Source organism: Esox lucius, chromosome 18 (genome assembly GCF_011004845.1).
Source record: "Esox lucius isolate fEsoLuc1 chromosome 18, fEsoLuc1.pri, whole genome shotgun sequence".
NCBI classification, from domain to species: domain Eukaryota; kingdom Metazoa; phylum Chordata; class Actinopteri; order Esociformes; family Esocidae; genus Esox; species Esox lucius.
In genome coordinates this window covers 16,990,415-17,011,618 of record NC_047586.1, presented here as the reverse complement: position 1 = coordinate 17,011,618, position 21,204 = coordinate 16,990,415, and the positions used below count along the sequence as shown (strand labels likewise).

At 40.5% G+C, this 21,204-nt stretch overlaps 2 protein-coding genes across 7 annotated transcripts in view; one reads left to right on the top strand and one right to left on the bottom strand.

The window, feature by feature from the left end:
* Positions 1-8,354, bottom strand: part of rad51b (RAD51 paralog B) — a 41,668-nt gene extending 33,314 nt beyond the window's left edge. For 2 of the 6 annotated variants that reach the window (XM_010882271.4, XM_010882274.4), the window contains exons 1-7: positions 7,947-8,353; positions 7,733-7,846; positions 7,527-7,631; positions 7,279-7,415; positions 6,363-6,479; positions 6,021-6,204; positions 627-699 (exon numbers count right to left, since the gene is read on the bottom strand). In XM_010882271.4, coding sequence (XP_010880573.2) covers positions 627-699; positions 6,021-6,204; positions 6,363-6,479; positions 7,279-7,415; positions 7,527-7,631; positions 7,733-7,846; positions 7,947-8,030 — 814 coding nt within the window. In that variant the 5' untranslated portion in view covers positions 8,031-8,353. Of the gene's footprint in view, positions 1-626; positions 700-6,020; positions 6,205-6,362; positions 6,480-7,278; positions 7,416-7,506; positions 7,632-7,732; positions 7,847-7,946 lie in introns of those variants that run through there. The other 4 variants (XM_010882275.4, XM_010882272.4, XM_010882273.4 and 1 more) reach the window with 4 other exon arrangements.
* A 4,579-nt stretch (positions 8,355-12,933) lies between these two features.
* On the top strand, positions 12,934-21,157 carry crip2l (cysteine-rich protein 2-like). Its single transcript, XM_010882270.4, has 8 exons — positions 12,934-13,116; positions 16,430-16,524; positions 17,540-17,597; positions 17,898-18,026; positions 18,163-18,231; positions 18,460-18,554; positions 20,298-20,355; positions 20,489-21,157. The coding sequence occupies exons 1-8, from the start codon at positions 13,074-13,076 to the stop codon at positions 20,563-20,565; spliced, it is 624 nt and encodes a 207-aa protein (XP_010880572.1). The 5' UTR covers positions 12,934-13,073; the 3' UTR covers positions 20,566-21,157.
* Positions 21,158-21,204: the final 47 nt, after the last annotated feature.

Genomic DNA, 21,204 nt, shown 5'->3' with positions numbered 1-21,204 from the left:
GGAGCGGGAGAGAGAAAAGGAGTGAGGGATGGCGGGGGTGGAGAGAAGTCAGACCTGAGGAGGGGAGATGTGAATCTGATTACACCAGCGGCGAAGAGAGGTGAATGGGATACACCCAATTGTTAGTAAGTCCTCCCCCGCCTCATCCCTCTGTCCTGGGGCAGATGAGAGAGAGGCAGCCCTTCATTGAGGAGGATCAATGCATTTAATGAGCTGTTCATCAGTGGAAGAAAGAACGATTACTGTTACAGGTCAATGCCATGTGGTTAGTAGATAACGTAAGAGAACCAACCTCGTTACCCGTATCCCTTTAGCAGTCCAAAGCGAGCATAACGCTGGCCCCACATTCACCAGCCCAATTACTCAGCCGGGACACACATAGAATATACGCTAAGCCATGGGAGGAAGTAAAACTACTGGATATCGTAAGTCAAAGAGCTGCTGTGTGACTGTGGATTTCATGGAGCCACACGCAAGCAGACCTGGAACAAAACTTCTGGTGCATCGCCACATCAGTGTGTGTTGAATCTAACTTCCCCTGTTTAATCGGGAGACCCAGTGTTGTATAGTTTAGTGGTCAGATGTGACCGGCTGACATGGAGGCTTTTAGGGTTGTGTTTGTTTACCTCCTGTGAATGACACGGCGCCTCTCTCGCCTCCGTCGCCCACATGTGTTGTAATCTGGTTGGTCAAGACCACCTACAAGGGGAAAAACAGAGGAGTGTGAAGATAACGCACATCATTTCTTCATCAGTGCTCGTTTGCCATGATTTGCATGGTTTCTACTGCATTTTTCCAGAAAAACCCTCCTCTATCTTTCGCCACATTCCTGTCCAAAAAACATGAAAAGCCTGAGAAAATATATTTAAAAAAATAATTAAACACAGAGAACATGGGTGGTCAGTTTGTATCCAAACCAGACCAATTCTGAGATAAATGTATTCTAAATATAATCTGTTCCAAGTCTGACATATTGAGTGAAATCCATTCAAATATCATTGGAGGTGTCGCAACCTGCAATGAGCAATGTCAATCCAACTGGCTTTGATGAAATACCAATGTGATAAAGCTGTTGCCAATCCAGCAGACCCATAAGAAGAGATATATGGAAATAGAAAACTGCCAAAATGTTTGTATTCACAGCATACAACTTACAAACGTGAGCCATGATTCGTAATTACGCCGCATACAATCCACATATGTAAACAATGATCTGTAAATACACAGCATACAATCCACGCATGTAAACCGTGATCCATAAATACAAAGCAGCAAATCCATGACTGTAAACCATGATTCATATATACACAGCATTAAACTCACAAATGCTTTTTGATTATTCAAGAATACAGTTTCGTTATCACCTCCCTGTGTTTGGCTCAAAGTTTTTTCTACAAACTCCACTACACCTGCATCGGTACTTAGCTAGGTACATCGAGCAACACGGTTGCATCTTTGTTAAAACCAAAATGTAGATGACAAGATAACTGTGTGCTTAGGCACTTGGCTGGAAGTCACCAAGATATTATACTACATTACGAGACGTCGACTAGTGGTCTCACTCACATTTGTGGATCGTTGACCTGTGACCTGAACTTGGAACATAACTGCCAAAATTCTGTGCACAAATGTAAACCAATCCACGCACACAACTTGATCCACAAAAGCACACTTGACCATTCTAACTCGAAAGTGTTGACTGACAAATCTGGTTGCACTTATACAAACCCTATTTTAGAAATATGAGTCAGGTCGGGTTTGTTTTGTGGATAGTGACTTACATTTGTGCATTTAGTTTTCAACTACGCATTTGTGAGCTTAATGCTGTGTATATACGAATCATGATTTAAAATCATGGATTTGCTGCTGTTTATTCACGGATCACGGTTTACATGTGGGGACTGTATGCTGCGAATCATGGCTCACATTTGTGTCTTGGATGCTGTGAATACTAACATTTTGGCAGTATTCTATCTCCATAGAGATAGCTCTTACAGTAGGTTTAATTCCCATGAGCTCTAATTGTCCTTACGCATCCAGTCTCCAGCTTGAATAATCAAAATGTGCCTAGTGAGCTAGCCGCCGCGGACGTAAGTCAAAGCCCACAGGTCAATAATATGGCTCCAACAATAAACTCATGTATGGACAAGCGATGAACTTGTGTGTTGTCCTTAACTAGGAAAATTCCAGAGAAAAAACGGAGTTAAGCTGTGAAACTATAGCCTCAGCTACATCAAGTAAACTCACACCAAATCAACAATTCCACACAGAGCGGATTGGAAGCAAAGGGCTCCAGTCTACCACAGTCATCCAGTCTCAGAAAAGTTGGCACAGTGTCATACGTATCAACAAGAACTAGTACATGTAACAATCCTGTTGGTTTGGCCCAGGGTGCTAATAACAAAAGTCCTTATAAAAGACTTATATGCAGGCCAGACAAGGTACTGTAGGCTACTGTAGGGTGAAGGCAACACGCTCCGTTGGCCCTGTCAAGTCCAGACAGCACATCAACCACAAACATGTCTGTACGCCAAAACATGTACATGGAAAGACGCATGACTAGGGTTGCAAAGCTACCGGTAATATACCAAAGTTACCAGAACCTTCAGTCAATTTAGTCATTACCAAAAATACATTACTCAATCTATCATAACTTTGGTAATTTATCCATAAACTATTAAAAATGCAGTATTCATTTTGCATGTCTGCTTCCATCTCATCCACAAGTTTCAGATCACACTGTTCAGGGGAAAACAGTAAATGAATGGAAAAAAGACTTCAGTCAGCCATGGCAATATTGTTCCAAACTGTAGACACTTTTCAAAACTGACAACAACGAAGCACTGACGACAAACACTCTAAGTGTGTTAGCATGTGTAAAAACAGTTCTAAAGTTTTCTCAAACGGCCCTTTCTACAGCTTTATGACTGTAACGACCAATGCAATCTCTGCAGACATACAGAAATACCAGTAAATACGAAATGAATTACTATGATACATGAACAAGTACTTGATTCCACAGCCTCAATGCTGCAGCTGTTAGAAACACCACCTGTTCACCTCTGGCTGTCAGATGGAGTTCAGCATTACTAGAGGACATGGATTTTGGAACTCTCTACACTTTCCTACCAAGAAGGAAAGCCTGATTAAGAAAGGCTTAAGTTGCGAGGGAAATTATTGCTTATGTAATAACTAATATCAGTCCCCTATGCTAATAGGCTAGCAGTTGGATTCGTCAGAAATACACTACATGGCAAAAAGTATGTGGACACCCCTACTAATTATTAAGTTCAGATGTTTCTGCCACAGCGGTTACTCACAGGTGCATAAAATCCAGCACATCGTCATGAAATCTCCATATACAAACAGCTGCAATTCAATGGGTCATATTGAAGAGCTCAGCGACTTGAAACGTGGCACAGTCACAGGATGTCACCTTTGCCACAAGTCCGTTTGTGATATTTCTGCCCTACCAGATCTGCCCCGGTCAAATGTAAGTGCTATAATTGTACAACTACAGCCCAGCCACGATGTGGTAGACCACGCAGACTAACAGATCAAGGCCGCCAAGTGCTGAAGCGCGCTGCGCATAAAAATCGCCCTAAAACTGCCTCTGGAACCAACATCAGCACAAGAACTGTACGTCGGAAGCTTCACAAAATGGGTTTCCAGAGCCGAGCAGTTGTAAGTAAGCCTCACATCAACATGTGCAATGCCAAACGTCGGCTGGAGTGGTGTAAAGCACGCCGCTACTGGACTCTGAAGCAGTGGTACTGTGTTCTCTGAAGTGATGAATCATGCTTCGCTATCTGACAGGCAGATGGGCGGATCTGGATGTGGTGGATGCCAGGAGAACGCTACATATCGGAATGCATAGTGCCTTCTGTAAAGTTAGGTGGAGGAGGGACAATGATCTGGGGCTGTGTTTCAGGGTTTGGTCCCCTTAGTTCCAGTGAAGGGTCAATTTAATGCTACAGGACACAAAGACATTTTAGACAATTGGTAGCTTCCAACTTTTTGGCAACAGTTTGGGGAAGGCCCTTTCTGTTCCAGTTTGACAGTGCCCCTGTGCACAAAGCAGGGTCCATAAAGACCCGGTTGGTGTGGAGGAACTCAAGTGGACTGCACAGAGCCCTCACCTAAACCCGACTGAACACATTTTGGATGAATTGGAATGGTGATTGGAGCTAGGCCTTCTTGTCCACATCAGTAGCTGAACTCACAAATGCTATTTTGGCTGAATGGGCACAAATTCCCACAGAGACAGTCCACAATGTTGTGGAAAGCCTTCCCAGAAGAGTGGCGGCTGTTCTAGCTGCAGTGGGGTTGGGGGCAACTCCATATTAATGCCCATGGTCATATAAGTGTGATGGTCAGGTGTCCACATACTTTTGGCCATATAGTGTATTTCAAAGTAACAATAAATGGCCTTTCCTGCCTCGAGTGTTGATCTGTGTTACTGATTAGAATAGGAATACACAGTGGCCAACTCATTACTAATTATTTAACATAAACATTTGTAAAATAGGTTAGTTGTTTTCTTCAAATATACATTATAGGAAAACATTCTTACAGAGTTTACTGGACTTGTCATTTAAATCCCTGAAAGGGGGCAGTTTACTTCCTCTTGGACCACATTATGGGATTACACTGACATCTAGAGGCTGAAAATCAGTTCTATACTTGGTAGTCAGAAGTACTATACCAAAGGATCATCTAAGGATACTCTAATATAAACCCCTCCATAGTATTTTAAAGGTCCACTCCGGTCACATGATCACCTGATTGAAATTTCCAAGCTCCACCAAAAGCACACTGTTAAATTTTTTTTAATGAGATTCAAGTTTGCAGCAGATTGTTTGGGGAGAGGGATGCACTGCTCTGTTGTTTTCAATATAAATGATTGGTTTACAAGGCTGGACTTCCTAGCTGGAAGGACATTTCAGATGGATTGGAGTGGCTCATCTTACCACCTCACACTCATCACCTGCCTCAGTGAGACTCACATCAGTGCTCAAGATAAAAAAGCTTGTCATGGCCCACAATGACGGTGGATTTCCAGTATCACCACAGCCTCTCCAATTTGACTACCAGCACAATGGTCAAATGGAGGATGTCATTTCAATTGCTATTGACACAGATGCAGAACACCTGAAGAACAACAACTATGTGAAAATGCTGTTCAGTGACAATGACACGGTTTGTCCCTCCGAACTTGTCAACCAGCTCAGAGCACAGGGGTCCGGACACTACTCTGAGCAACAGGATGGTGGACGTTCAGGGATTTGTCCTCAGCCCACTGATTGACTCCCAACCTGTGTGACTGGTAGCCAACAACTATGAGTCAGTCTGAATGGAAGAGGTAAGCGAACCAGCGTTGTGGTGCCAGGACAACAACCTCTCCTTGAATGTCATCAAACCATAGTAAATGACTGTTGGCTTTATGAAGTAGTGGACAGGACCCGCTGTGGTCCACATCAGCAGAGCATCAGTTGCCAGTCAGTGGTTCAAGTCCTGTGTTCACTTGCCTAGGACTACCAACACCACCAACATTGTCCCAACAGTGGTTCTATTCCCTAAGTCAACTAGAGAGGGTTGGCATTCCACCCAGGGTCCTCTTCAAATAGCACCGCAGCACAGCCTCCTGACAGGACACATCCTGGTGTGGGACTGTTCCATTCAGCCCCAATGCCCTACAGTTAAGATGGCCAGTTACATCATCGGGGCCAAGCTCCCACCCATCCAGTACAAAGGCCTGCATTATCAAGGACCCCCTCTGGGGTCTGCATCGGAGAACGAAATACCGTAGCAAATAAATACTAGCCTTGCTACTTGACCTTTCTTCGTATTGTTTCCTTATTTAATTTCCTCTCTTTTTTTACTTCATTTCCTTTGCTATTTCTACTTCTGCTGCATTGTCATGAAGGAACCGACAAATTAGAATTAAGTTCAACAGTCCATACTCTGTGTATCCTTTTCACGTTACAACTAAAACCTGACAACGAAACACCCAGACACACCGGGATGCGGAAGGCCTGGGCCAGGTATTTGAGAGTGGCAGCCTCTTGGCCCAGTAGGTTGCTGCGATGGGCGAGGTTCCCAGGAAGTGAAGTGTCATATTCCTTCCTCACCACCGAGGCCACCGAGTCCAGAATCACCAAGCCAGCCTTTGAGGAGATTATGTCCTCATCCAGCCTCTTCAGTCTGGAAGTAACCAAAACAAAACATTACCACTTAAACACATACAGACTTAGTATCAGACAGTTCCCTATGGCCCAAAAACACTATGTGGCCAGAACATGCCCAACAGAAAAGTGAAGGACACGTTTTAGGGAAACTACGGGCAACACGTTAGCCTCTACCTGTTCAGGAGATCTTGGCACGTGAGCTCCCGAAAAACGTGGACACGTCCAGCCATCTCCAACACACGTTCCTTGGAGAAGTAGTCTGGAAACCTGCTCTGAGCAATCTCCAATAACCTGGTAGAATGGTAATCCAATAAACAGATTTGTTAGACAAACAATGCATTCATAAGACATAGATAGAGTATGTCATACAATATATTACATAGAAGGCATTTTAGCATGCATTCCCTGAAACTGACTAGTCAATCTTTTCAAAGCAACTAGAACTTCATAATATTTCAAAAATATCAGTCGCTGTTCTATATTTAATAACAAAAATCGAATAATTCCTAGTATTCGTATATACTACTAGTTGCACTTTTGTAACAGTCATAAATGCCAATTTTTTGGGGCACTGAACTCCGGGGCAATCAGCCCAGATAAAAATGTGTCACTTGAAATTAGGACTAGTTGCTTTGCAATTCTTACTACCAGTCACTATTCCAGATTCACTAGTCAAAATGTAGTAGTTACTAATGTTTATTCCTAATGAGTAGTTCCTAATCCAATTAGTGAAAACATATCTGTGTCTGAATCTTGTCTTGTTATGTTTGTTTTGTTTTGTTTTGTTCTGTTTTTATAATCTACCTGCCCTGTTAAGTGACTCTGAGTCCAAGAAAAGCGCTATATAAATAACATTTATTATTATTATTATTATTATAATAAAGGTTAACTACTATATATTGAATAAACTTTTAACTACTTTTAACTATGAAAACAGAAAAGATTACTGACAATTAAATTAATATATGTTAGTTTCTTTAAAACCATACATAGCTAGGCTACAGGGAATAACTACAAAATTATATAAATATAAGTCAGATATTATGTGCACAAAGAGAAGAGAAACACTGATGGAAAAAGATAATTTCACCTCTCTGCTGAAAAAGCTGACTCAGTATCTATGTAGATGACTCCGCTGTCCAGGCCGCCCATGCTCTTTGGTAGAGTGGCTAGCACACTGAGCATCATACACATCTGGCTCTTCCCACAACCCGAGGGGCCTGTCACCTGAAAAAGGCAATAACATCTACTGTATAATTGTTGCTCACACTGTGTATTTATTTACTTTATGATAATCAACTCCCACCAATTCTCGTACACAGTAGGAAGTTGTGTAACCTCTGTGAGTGTCCCCCGTGATAGCCCTCCTTGTAGAAGTCTGTCTAGGCCAGGCAGTGAGGTCGAGAAACACAGGTCAGCACGCTGCTTCCACACCTCCAAAGCCTGAGGAAGAACAAAAATGACGATGAGAAATATTTCATACCTTAAGAGCGAACAATGATTGAGATATAAACGTTACACGGGTTTTATTGTTGTTGACACACCGTGGTCATTGAAGGGGCGCAGGACTGACTGACAGATTTCAGCAGCACCAAAACCTGTTGGTAACTCTGTCCGGCGAGGCGCATCACCTCTATAGGTGTGAGGGACAGCAGGTCCTGGTGACAAGATCGCAGCAGTCACAGGTGATAAAGCCATCAATGTCAATATTCGACCATGACCATGTTGACACTTGTTAGTAGCAAGTTCTCGAGTTACCTGGCAATTTTCTATTTGGTGTCGTTTGAGTCTGTCGCATAATTCGACTGATAGTCCGGTTCTTCTAAGCTTTTTACTTGCCATTTAGCTAATTAGCGACAGTAGCTAATAGCAACAGAAAAATATTTTGGGAGTGAAAGCAAAAGTGCAGCTACCTAGCCACGAAATGAAAAAGTAGTAAAGTTCGAAACACACGTTGACTTGCAAACGTTAATAAAGCTACATTGCTCTTCCAAAGAACGAAGCAATAATGTGCAAAAATGTCAAACATTCCACAGTTTGCAATATGTTTTAACCTACTTTCACTGCTTCATTTGCTAGCTAGATCCGTTGCCTAGACAGCAGCATGACAAATACCGCTCTTTGCATTTTGGTTGAAGTAGTCATATGGAGGTTAGTGATGGGTCGTTTGCGAGTGAACGGCTCTTTTTGAAAGACTCTTTCTGGTGGTGAACGTTGGGAACTGACATTGGATGAAATGAGCCGTTCATTTGGCGGTAGGCCTAATTTGCTTATATTTTTGCTTAAACCACGATCATTTTCAGATACTTTACTACATTATTCACAAAAATGTATATCCGAACTGGAGAAACCATATATATTGCGTGGAGAGCGCAAATGTGTGTTCCACGCACATTTTGCAGAAGGGAAATAAATCAGATCTAATAATTAGAACAGCTCAGATGCAGCCTATATAAACGTGCATTTCCTGCTGTAACGTAATTATAGTTTATGACTTCTGATTTACATTGGAGATTGTTCTGGGATTCTTTTTACGCACTGAAATCGAAGAGCCGTTCGCGAGCCAAATGAGCCGGCTCACTGAAAGATCTCGGAATGCCCACGATTTAATTCTTCTTCTTCTCTTTTTTTCTTTATGATTTAGACCGATTTAGACCAAAGTCAAAGGTCCATACACTGCCACCTATCGTACTGGAGTGTGAAGCTGGTCAAAGCACCCCCCATGCAAATACATACGTTTATTCTTCTAACTCTGATGTTTCCCACGAACCAATGTTACGAAGATTCTTCTCGGAAATCTGTAAATGTGAATATCACTAATGTCAAATCGAAAAAGTGTTAATGTGTGAAATGCATGTGCAAATAGGTTGAATTTTATCTTTCATAATTTTTAGATTGTGGCCTATTATTGTTTAACCTAATGTTATGGAGCTGGAAACATTTGTGTGAAACACAAATAAGTGCTTTCTCCAATATTATTGTTTCTTCTGTGCGGTAATGCACTCTTTAATTCATTATTTTGTGATCTTCGTGTGAGGTAAAATATTAAGGAAATCATAGAGCTAAATGAATGGCTCCTTCCACCAGTGTTTCCCAATATTCACCAAAAAGAGGCTTTCTAAAAGGGTTCTTTCACAAATGACCCATTACTACTCTACACCAGACGCTGTCAGATAAAGGCCCTAAAAATAGTCAATAACTCCAGCCACCCAAGACAGTGACTGTCTTGGGTGGGCAGGCCTGGTGTGCTCTGTCAGTGCCCTGATTCTGTAACCATCAGATCTTTTATCAACTGTCTCTTTTTCTTTATGGTATCCCTTCAGTACTGAATATAATAAATAGTCCTTTATTTCATTTTCTACTCTTCTAATCTCTCATGATTTGGATAAGGGTCTGTAAATGAATGAGGATTTCACTGTTAGTCGACAGTATTTTTTATGTAGTAAATGACAAATACAGATTGATTTTGGTCTTTTTGGGTATCCACTGCCAACTTAATTCTACCATATTCACTGCATCCTTATAGAAGACCCGCTCAACTTCTCAGGTCCTCACCACTTTGACCACGTTTACCTTGGCTCTGGAACGCGATTTAATAATAATAATTGTTGGTGTTTATAGTGTATACTATTTCACACATATACAAGGTGTATTGCATACGTATACACGTGTACTGGAATTATTTCATATGCCACATCCACCTCTACAGAGGGATAGAACAGCTCAGATGCAGCCTATATAAACGTGCATTTCCTGCTGTAACGTAATTATAGTTTATGACTTCTGATTTACATTGGAGATTGTTCTGGGATTCTTTTTACGCACTGAAATCGAAGAGCCGTTCGCGAGCCAAATGAGCCGGCTCACTGAAAGATCTCGGAATGCCCACGATTTAATTCTTCTTCTTCTCTTTTTTTCTTTATGATTTAGACCGATTTAGACCAAAGTCAAAGGTCCATACACTGCCACCTATCGTACTGGAGTGTGAAGCTGGTCAAAGCACCCCCCATGCAAATACATACGTTTATTCTTCTAACTCTGATGTTTCCCACGAACCAATGTTACGAAGATTCTTCTCGGAAATCTGTAAATGTGAATATCACTAATGTCAAATCGAAAAAGTGTTAATGTGTGAAATGCATGTGCAAATAGGTTGAATTTTATCTTTCATAATTTTTAGATTGTGGCCTATTATTGTTTAACCTAATGTTATGGAGCTGGAAACATTTGTGTGAAACACAAATAAGTGCTTTCTCCAATATTATTGTTTCTTCTGTGCGGTAATGCACTCTTTAATTCATTATTTTGTGATCTTCGTGTGAGGTAAAATATTAAGGAAATCATAGAGCTAAATGAATGGCTCCTTCCACCAGTGTTTCCCAATATTCACCAAAAAGAGGCTTTCTAAAAGGGTTCTTTCACAAATGACCCATTACTACTCTACACCAGACGCTGTCAGATAAAGGCCCTAAAAATAGTCAATAACTCCAGCCACCCAAGACAGTGACTGTCTTGGGTGGGCAGGCCTGGTGTGCTCTGTCAGTGCCCTGATTCTGTAACCATCAGATCTTTTATCAACTGTCTCTTTTTCTTTATGGTATCCCTTCAGTACTGAATATAATAAATAGTCCTTTATTTCATTTTCTACTCTTCTAATCTCTCATGATTTGGATAAGGGTCTGTAAATGAATGAGGATTTCACTGTTAGTCGACAGTATTTTTTATGTAGTAAATGACAAATACAGATTGATTTTGGTCTTTTTGGGTATCCACTGCCAACTTAATTCTACCATATTCACTGCATCCTTATAGAAGACCCGCTCAACTTCTCAGGTCCTCACCACTTTGACCACGTTTACCTTGGCTCTGGAACGCGATTTAATAATAATAATTGTTGGTGTTTATAGTGTATACTATTTCACACATATACAAGGTGTATTGCATACGTATACACGTGTACTGGAATTATTTCATATGCCACATCCACCTCTACAGAGGGATATAACAGCAAGTCGATTTGCCATTCATGGCAACCATGGAGCAATTAGGTTTAACTGTTCTGCTCAAGCACAGAGAGACAGATTGTTCACTTGGTCAGCTTGGTGATTTCCAGTTACAGGAGAGGCTATCAGAATCCGTTTAGGTCTGTGTCAGCCTAACGCATTCCTTATTAGAAGTAACTCTTTAAATTGCTTAACATATATTTATGTCTATTGTGTTATGATGGGACTTTAAAATAGAACATAAGCAACTATCATGACATAGACTCACCAAAGCCTACAAGCCAATCACAAATGTATTGTACTGTGTGCTCATCAACTGTTTTCCTCACTTTCCCTTTCCCTCTAGACCCATCCCTCCATCTCCCTCGGCCTGTATCTTTATCCGTCTGGCGCAGAGTGGGAGGCCCATGTAAGGCCATCGTAACAGGGTTCTCCCTTATCACCAGAGCGATAAGCACCTCTTCTGTACCCAGAGGTTGGCAGGCATGTCCCAGTCACTGAGGTAGCTAGTTAAAATAGAGGCTCAATGAAGAGTACAGAGAGGAACTGGCTGATAAGCCCAGTGAAACTGCTATGGTTCACTCTGCCGACTTGTCACTCAGGGCAACACAGTGGGCTACAGGTATTTATAAGACACATAAATGGGACACTGCTTAGATAGGGTCTAATAAACGGTGATTTGCTTGTGCATAGGCTGATAGTCGGCTATGGAGACCAAAATGGCCCAACTCCATCCGTTTTTGGTCAGTGAGACAAAAATTATTTTCTGGATAGACCATTCCGGTAATGTTTATTTTAAGATTAGTGCATTCCCAGACTCCACAGGGAAAGCAAGTGAGCTCCTGTGGAAAATAGCAACACTATTTCCATCTATGTTCATTATGTTTTAGATTGTTTATCTTATTATAAAAATAAAACTTGCATTAGAGGGATTGCAATGGATGAGAATTTATTTTGGAGTCAAATCAAGATTCATAATGTAAACATTGCTGTAAAAAAGGAGTTGGACTGTTTGTGACTCTTCTTAAAAAGCTTATCCTATTGGTTGAGACAGTATAGCCTAGACTACACATAAAATGTATAATTTAGAAAACAATCTAATCATATTCCATGCAAATATTTAAAAATGAATGTAACAACTTGCCATTGAGTTTTGAACTGTAATTGAGACAATTTCAGGATTGGAATGATAAGGTTATTTGAGCTTCAAGATATGTTGTAGCGCAAGTGTAAATACCTAATGCATATTATCTGAATGCCAAGGATCTACAGTAGCTTACAGTATCTACAGCTTACAACAGTCCTGGGAAATTTAGAGCATCACTTAACATTCCATTGATGTAACGTTAACGAGCGTATCCTAACAACCACATGAAGTGAATACAAACAGAGATGTCCTGGGAAACTGTCTCCGTTGGTTTCCGACATGATTAACCAAGTTCAAATATAGTTATATCTGATATAAGATGTCTGACTGTCTCTTTGAAATGTTTGTCTCAATTAAAAGTAATGTCTCAATTAAAAGTTAACTCGCAAATATATGTCTTCATTTAACCTGCAGACTGCTAATATTGGGAATTGTTTGATTCTAATGCAGATTAGCCTATAACGTTATGCCCAATCTCTGTCCTCATGGATTAGGTTGTCTGTAGTACTGTGGCCAAAGGAGCAATTTACCGGGTTAGGACGGTGCAGAATCAGCAGCTCTTACGTCATCATCAAGGAGGGGCTATATAAATTTAGCAGAATAACGTGAGGGAGGATGCTGCCTTATAATTCCACTTGTCTATCAATAAAAGCTAGTGAAAAAAATTGACGATTCAAATAGCTGAATTAAACTGAAAACGGATATCAATTTTCTATATTACAGAATATATGGAACATGGCATCAAAATGTCCTAAATGCGACAAGACGGTTTATTTTGGTAAGTGTTTTTTTTATTTGATTTGATTATGTTGCTCCAATACTGATCTACCATGTGTTTTGTGTGATGAAAACTCCCAAGAATCAACAATGCTTGCTAATATATGGACTGGCTATCCTAGCCTCAGTTACGGATATTCTACCTAAAATAAGGCGTTTATCTGAGCAATCGTCACATTATAATTATACATAAAACCTATACAGTATTGGCTGGTAATGTTAGGCCTAATTAGGCAAGTGCATGCTGTTGATCAATATTGAAATAAACCTGGAGACTATTTAGCCTACTGTGGGTATAAGCTATAGGCAATGGGTCGGTAGAGCGTGGCTATACATAGTCTAAACCAATTAGACCATGGTCATTGACTGTAAATGACTTCTGATAGGATGTTTTGGAATCCGACATGTGCTCGTTCGTTTTTGTCTTAATTTAAAAACTACGCCCTGCAGACGCGTCAAGAACAAGGCTTTTAGAGCGCAGTAAGCGCACGCTTCTGACCAATTGCGTTTTGAGTGAGATGGACAAAATGAAATATATCTCAAAAAATGTGTGACAAATACAGCATTCCATTGATGGTTAAATGGGTTTAAATACATCTTTCTAAATCGATAGCGATTAACAGTAGGACTATTCAGGGATGTGTTCGTGGTTATAAAATATTTTACATGCAGCCATTAGCCTAGCTGCGTGGCACAATAAAGAGATAGCACTAAATTCATGAATTAGGCATTGGTTTACTCGGTGGGTCTCTAACCCCCAAGAATTTCACAATTTCGCTCACCTATTTCTCCGGAATAATATTAAGTGCAAGTTTATTCGAGTATCGCTCAAATACGGTCTGGGGGTCCCCAAGGAGAGGTTTGTGAACCAGTTGGCACTGGCCTAACTAAAATGTTGCTACGCTTAGATAAGCCTGACCATACATGTGAATTATTAATTTGTCTCATCTGTGTGATGGATCGACTTTGCCGTGCTCTATCTCTGGAGAACAATAGGATTCCAATTTCAGAACTAACTGGACAGCTCTTAAAGAAGGAAATCCAGGCGTGAGCGCACCCAAAAATAACAGCACATGCATGTGAATCTAAAACCTTGTAAAGATGCAAATTCAACATGTTCTCTTATATGGCCTAGAAGACATGTCCATGTTGAGGGATAAAATATATGAATCAATGTGGTCTCATACATTTCCTTTCCACTCACCTGTAAAAAGTACAGCCTTCCCGTACATACACTATAGAGAAAGAAACACTGGGGAAAAGAGAAATACAAATCTAGTTTAGATAGTTGAGTCATGAATAACAATAAGGTTTTCTGGTACTTATTTTTCTAGTGTTAGGTATATAATGGTGAGACAGAAAGAAACCTTTGGAAACCTGCCTGACACAAATTTAACCTTTGAAACACTTGTTTCTTCTTACCATTATTTATTTACCTTAATTTACACAGAGGAATCAACTGACACCTTGGTGTCTTTTACACCTGAGCCCTGTATATAACAATAAAAACACATACAAAATAGAAGGAGAAAAAAACATACCTAATTCACTCCAAATGGACAATACCTCTGGCTTTCTATGTAGAAATGAATTAATGAAAACCTGGCATTAGATAACCTGAAATACTGTACGCACTGTATAAAACCTTAAAAACAAGTATCTCAATACCTTAATGTGTTGAAATGGCCCTTAGAACGTTACCTCTGACCCATACACATGCAGCATGTGACTAACAAAGAGGGAAATGCTGCTCTTTGTATTTCTTTACATACATACCAGCTGGCCCCTAAGGGCCCTTGTTCCTTTAGTCCCTAGCTTCTCTGATAATGTCACTGAGTGCTTCTAGATCTACAGTTTGTACTCTAATCCCACTGTCATTCTGAAAAACTGTTCTCTCTGAGTCCCACTGCCTCGGTACCTGAGAAGATTTCTGTGAAACTATACTGACTGCATGTATCATTTCAGGTCATTCTCCTGTCCATGAAAGCCATTGAGAACGATAATCCCCCCCTCTTCCCTGACATGGATTCATTTATTAGGCAATAGGGGTTGTGAGAGACCCAGACATAGAATCCTGCTCCCAAACTGCCACTAGATGGCGCTCATCAATATAATTATGTATAGCAATGTACCAAACGAGAAACGAAATCCCCCCCAAGCACCCCTTATTGTTGACCAATAAAACACGAGGGGCTGTTTGGCACAACGCATCACAGAGTTCCTGGATACAGCATTTAGCCGTAGTTAATTGACAAAATACCACAAACCCCTGAATTGCTTTATTGCTGTTTATTGGTATACATTCTCATGTACCACAGCTTCCAAGCAGTTGGCATTAAGGATTCAAACCACACAGTTTACAATTTAAAATAAACAACCTGACAGCCTTTACAAATTCTTTATTTTACCTTCTCATCTCTTTCTTGCTTACTTTCTTTGTTTTACTATTTTTATGTGTGTGAGAGAGAGATAATGCCATGTGCGCAGATGGGAAAGCTACATGGGAAGAACTAAAGAGGAGAGAAAACCGCCAGAAGGGACATACTCTCAGGCCTCTCCTTTGACATGTACAGAGATTCAAGGGAGAGTCTGTCCACATATGTGACCACTCCCTTCCACTTAACTGCACCTCCCATTAGTGACAGGTCGGCAGTCTGAAGAGCACAGGATATCTGTGTGTGCCAGAGGCATGTGATCTGCTTGGGTATTCTGGGCTGTATATAACAGAGGTTACAGATAAAAGCCCCCCATAGCTTGTACCATTCACTGTTTTTCTATGTCCTCTGTTTCTCTCTCCTGTTAATCCCACAGTAGCCAGGGATAGGCAGTAGACAGTGGTGTACAGGAAGTATTTACAGCATAAAAGATATGTAATTCATAGGCAGACAGTTTGTGTGTACATTAGTGTGTGTGGTGTTTGTGTTCATGTTTTAGTGTGTGTCTGACCAAGAACGATGGACAGGCGGAATGGACAGAAGTGGAGCGATGACTTTGGGATTTGAGATATGAAACAGGCTTTTAAATTACAATGGTGAATGCAATGATTAACTCTGACACAGTGGGCAGCAGAAGATATATTGACGAAAGAACTAGCCGCACAAAGGAAATGTGTAGAAAATGCCAGATACATTTTAACATAAAAGAGAATTGAGTCATCTGTAGATAACCAAACTTCCGTTCAGAAGGAAATGTATAGGGTTTGTTTTAGGTTGATAAAGAAATTGCTGATATAATTCCACCACCAGAGTTAATGTGTTCTTCCCTACACAACAATACCAAATAACGTAACAGTCCCCATTTTTTCTCTGCCACAGCTGAGAAGGTAACATCTCTGGGCAAAGACTGGCACAAGTTTTGTCTGAAATGTGAGCGCTGCAACAAGACTCTGAACCCAGGGGGCCATGCTGAGGTAAGGGGAGTCGCCCCACACAGAGGCGGGTGATATTCTCATGGGGTTATGTGTGAAATAGAGAGGAGTATCTAGGCAGACATTTTGGATCTGGTACCATTTATCTCTGAGAGGCTTAGAGACTCATTGCTCTGAAATACTATTAATCTGTTGTACTGTACATGAGACTATTACCAGAGAGGATTGGCTAATTTTTTGGTTGGATAAGGTACAAAAGGCTGCTGAAGAGTATGATGTGTGTACTGTGCAGTGATATGCAGAGATTCCTCCAAAGCTACAGTAGACATTTTAAACTCAGTTCAGTTATTTACCCTATAACACTTAAATGGAAAATCATTATGCTGTGTCCCGTGTACCTCAGTTTGTACAGCTTGGTGGGGTAGATCCATGGGGTCTGTCTTTGCAAACGGATTGATGGACCAGTGATTAAGTTTTAAATGGGGAATATCTGAGGAACTCTGAATAATTTGGTAGAAAATAAATATTTAAAACAATCACTGAAAACATCAACTTCAGGGGTTTTCTGGTCATTTATGATAGAATTTATGGTAGTAGTATGGTAAACATCTTACATGGCTCCTTTAAATACAAAGTGGAATTCACCACAAGATTCACCCCAATGCAGTAGTCTAAGCCTAAAAGAACTGGCCATAGGGGAGAGCAACCATGTCACTGCTCACTTCACTACTTACTCATGGTAGAAGACAGAAATCAACAGAGTTTATTTTTAAAGACTGCATTTTGAAAGTGTCTAGTTTACTTGAACTAAAATCACTTAAGAAGTTTTGCCCACCAACTTTGGTTTTGAAAAGTGACGTTCTGTCCTGTCTGCACTGATTGGTTGGGAAAGTCTGAAGAGAACCACCTTACATTGTGTTCCCTAGTTCAAAGTTGCCCAAACTATAATTGAAGCCAGACCCTAGTCACTGATACCTGTAGGGGTTTCCAGCCTACCAACGTAGTCCGATATGTCTGTACCCAGAAACTGTATCTGCTCACTGTCCTCTGTTTGCAGCATGATGGAACACCCTACTGCCACAAGCCCTGCTATGCTGCCCTCTTTGGACCAAAAGGTGCAATGCGTCAACTTAATGGCCAGCCTTGATTCGTTTTTGTGCTAATTAAGCCTGGTCCAGGACTAAAAAAATCAAGCAGAATGGAGAATCTCAATTGAGTTGGATCTTTTTTTTTTCTGGACTAGGACTAAGTATGTGTCTGTGAAACTGACCCTATGTGCTTATAAAATATATTGGATTAATCACAGTAAACCTATAACATGGGCCTAATTTATGTTTTACAGACAATCTTATGGAAAATGCCACTGCTTTGATTCAAGTGCTGGAAGGCATACTGACTTAAGTTTCTTTCTCTAGGCGTGAACATTGGAGGTGCAGGCTCTTATGTTTATGAGGCTCCTGCCAACAATACCACTACCAGCGTTTCCATGGAAACAGAGGCCAAACCCGAGGAGAAAAAAGCTCATGCCAGAGGCCCAGTAAAGGGTAAGAAGCATGAGATTAAACACAGACAGGTAGACAAGTGAAGCAACTGTAATGCATTATCCTATAACGGGTATTCAGTCTATTTTGACCGCAGGTTGTAACAAGCCTCTTGTTCTCAATCTCTTTTTTGACGCAGCTGCAAGCTTCTCTACTTTTTCTGGAGAACCCAGTAAATGTCCAAGGTGCAGCAAAACAGTGTATTTTGGTAAGTTATGTTATAGTCCATGTCATTTCCTGTGTACTACCTGTATGTATCTGGGTTTCTGAGTGGGTGTAAACAATGTACATGGTGGCTGGCCACTGGGAGAAGAGGAATGGTGTTTCCATAGTGATATGTCTGACATTGTGTGCTTGTGCATATATGTGTGTGTGTGTGTGTGTCTATGTGTGCATGCGTGCGCATGAATGCATGCGTGGGTCGGTGTGCGTACAGCTGAGAAGGTGACATCCCTGGGGAAGGACTGGCATCGACCTTGTCTGCGCTGTGAGAGGTGCAGCAAGACCCTGGCCCCAGGCAGCCATGCGGAGGTGAGACAGAGATGGGAGGAGCAGAGAGCGGGGAGTGTTGAGAAGGGTTTGGGGAGATGCCCTGCCCGGCCACTCTGTGATGACATGAAGCAGAGCCCTATAAATAGAATTAAACCACAGCCACTGGGTCTAACACAGAACATTGACTGGGAATGGAGTCCCCTTTATTGGCCAAGTACATGTTCACATACTCAGAATCTAGACAAAGGAATTCACAAATAACAAGTATGATATATTAAACGGACAGGGATGGGTAGGTTACTTTTTGAATGTAATCCGTTACAGTTACAAGTTACCTGTCCACATTTGTAATCAGTAATGTAACTTTTTGATTACTCAGTCTCAGCAATGTAATCTGAATTACTTTCACTTTCATATTAAGAGGCATTGGAAAAAAGTAGGAATAGCCTATAATCAATTGAACACATTTTACAGGATCAATCAATATTAGAGTTTACATAGCTGGCCAAAAACTGAATTTTGCATTTTACCTTATGGGTTGTGTACAGCCTTTGGGAAGGGTCTCTAAAACATTGCTTTCCACTTCAATATGATTGGCCTACATCTCTACACACTAAAGTTCTGTCAGATATTCAGTCATTCCAATTAATTCAATAACCCATGATCTTCCAGAATCTCTGAACATAACCCAAAATCTAATGATGCGTAAGCCTATACTACCTCAAATTGATTCAAAACATTGTTGAAAAATAAATGGCAATTACTCGAAAAGGGTATTGACATTGTTTTATATAAAAATTAAGATATCCGTAGCTTTTAGCACATAAACTAAATCTGTTTTGCTCCACAACCATCAACATGGTCAAAATGTTGCAGAAACCCCCGTCACGCGAATGCACGTTTGGAATCGTGAACACCCACATAGAAATAAGATTTACCCGCGTGAACGTAACCTGAGATTATTAGGGCCACCCGTAAGGGATTTTCAAAACACATATGAATTAATAAACTGTGTTTATGAACCTGCAATCTTAAAGTAAATGATGTCAGCTGCCAATGATAACCAATGAACACAATTTTCAGAGATGCAAAGCAAGCAGAATCACATGGCCTACCTGTATTGAAGGAGTTGATGTGGCTGCATCAAACAAATAATCATCCTTTGGCTGAGTGCTTCCCAACACACATTTTCTCCTCAAATGTCATGGTAAATTCCATATAATGTTTTATCTTGAAGGCAGCGCCCTTTTACAGCTATCTAACAAATAGTTGGCTAATCTATTGAACAATTCCTGTCTAAGTTCTTCGGTCCAACTTGTCCTGGCTGTGTTGTTCGGTGCAATTGACAAATAAACCCTGAAACTTGAAAAAGAAATAACACCAGGTAGGCCTATCGCCTTTCTTTTTCAATTGAAGTAATACAAAAGTAATCGTACATTTTTTCAAAAGTATCTGTAAATATATTTTTGTTGGTAACGTAACGGATAACAGTTAATGTTTACTTGTAATCCGTTACTCCCCAACTCTGTAAAGGGATAACAGAGAAAACGACACATAGAAGGTATAAAAGTATAAAAATGTCCAGTAAAAAATGTGCTAAGAATATAATTACACATGCAATTTACAGTAGAACCTACTGTTTACTTCATTGCAGTGGGAGTGAAGCACAGCACTGTTCTAGTAATATGTCTATAGCCATACTGTAGATAAATGAAGACCTAATGCATTTGGTAAGAACCTTCTCAGTACAGTAAATTAAATTATTTTTTTATTCTGTTACAGCACGATGGGCAGCCCTACTGCCACAAGCCCTGCTATGCCACTTTGTTTGGGCCTAAAGGTAGGCTTTACGCACCCCAGACTTATCTTCCTCCTAAACATAAAGAACAAACCCCTTTATTCATTAAATCTGTAATTATATTTAATAGATTTAACACCATATTCCAATGTCTCTGTCCCTTGACCCATTCCAGGGGTGAACACTGGAGGTGTTGGGAGCTATATCTACAATGAACCCAGTACTGAGGCAGACCCTGAGGCCCAGTCTTGAGCTTACCTCCACCCCCACCACACTTGACCTCTTCGACAGTGATCCTATGCCTTGTTACTCTTCTTAGTTAAACTCACCCTATCTGTATTTCCAGCCAATTTTTGTATTGAGATTAATTCTGTGATATATAAAGTAAGTCCAACTGTATTCCCCTTTCTGATCATTTGTGTCTTTCCAGGATGCCAAATTTACAGAATTGTGTGAGAGGATGTATAGAAAAATGTGTATTAAATGAAAGCCTTCTTATTGTTTGATGATACACAATAGGACAGAGTGAAGGGTCTGTGTTTTCCATTACCTGAGAATACTGTAATTTGTGCACATTTGAGAGCCAGAAGCAGTTGTCGTGTTGATTTTCATGCCGCTATAGGCTCTGTTCAGTATTTTCTTGCCAAGTTCATCATTCACCCTGGTTATAAGAAGACAAGATGATAGGTATAAACATAACAGATAGAGCATACTAGGAATGTGCACATTGTGATTCAGCCTATTGAGGTAGTTGATTATGTTTAGTACTTAGGGCGTTTAGTACCAAATATCTGTTGCTGAGAATGGGTCGTCAGACTTTCTACAATAAAGTTGGGAGAACATAGCAGGTTGTTTTGTGTCTTTTGTGAGATTTATGTTACTTTTTTTAGA

Coding starts and splice junctions, on each gene's coding strand:
- crip2l (XM_010882270.4), top strand. CDS start 13,074: ATGGCATCAAAATGTCCTAAATGCGACAAGACGGTTTATTTTG. Junction 18,027..18,162: donor TGCCAGAGGCCCAGTAAAGG/GTAAGAAGCATG, acceptor TTTTTGACGCAG/CTGCAAGCTTCTCTACTTTT. Junction 18,232..18,459: donor CAGCAAAACAGTGTATTTTG/GTAAGTTATGTT, acceptor GTGTGCGTACAG/CTGAGAAGGTGACATCCCTG.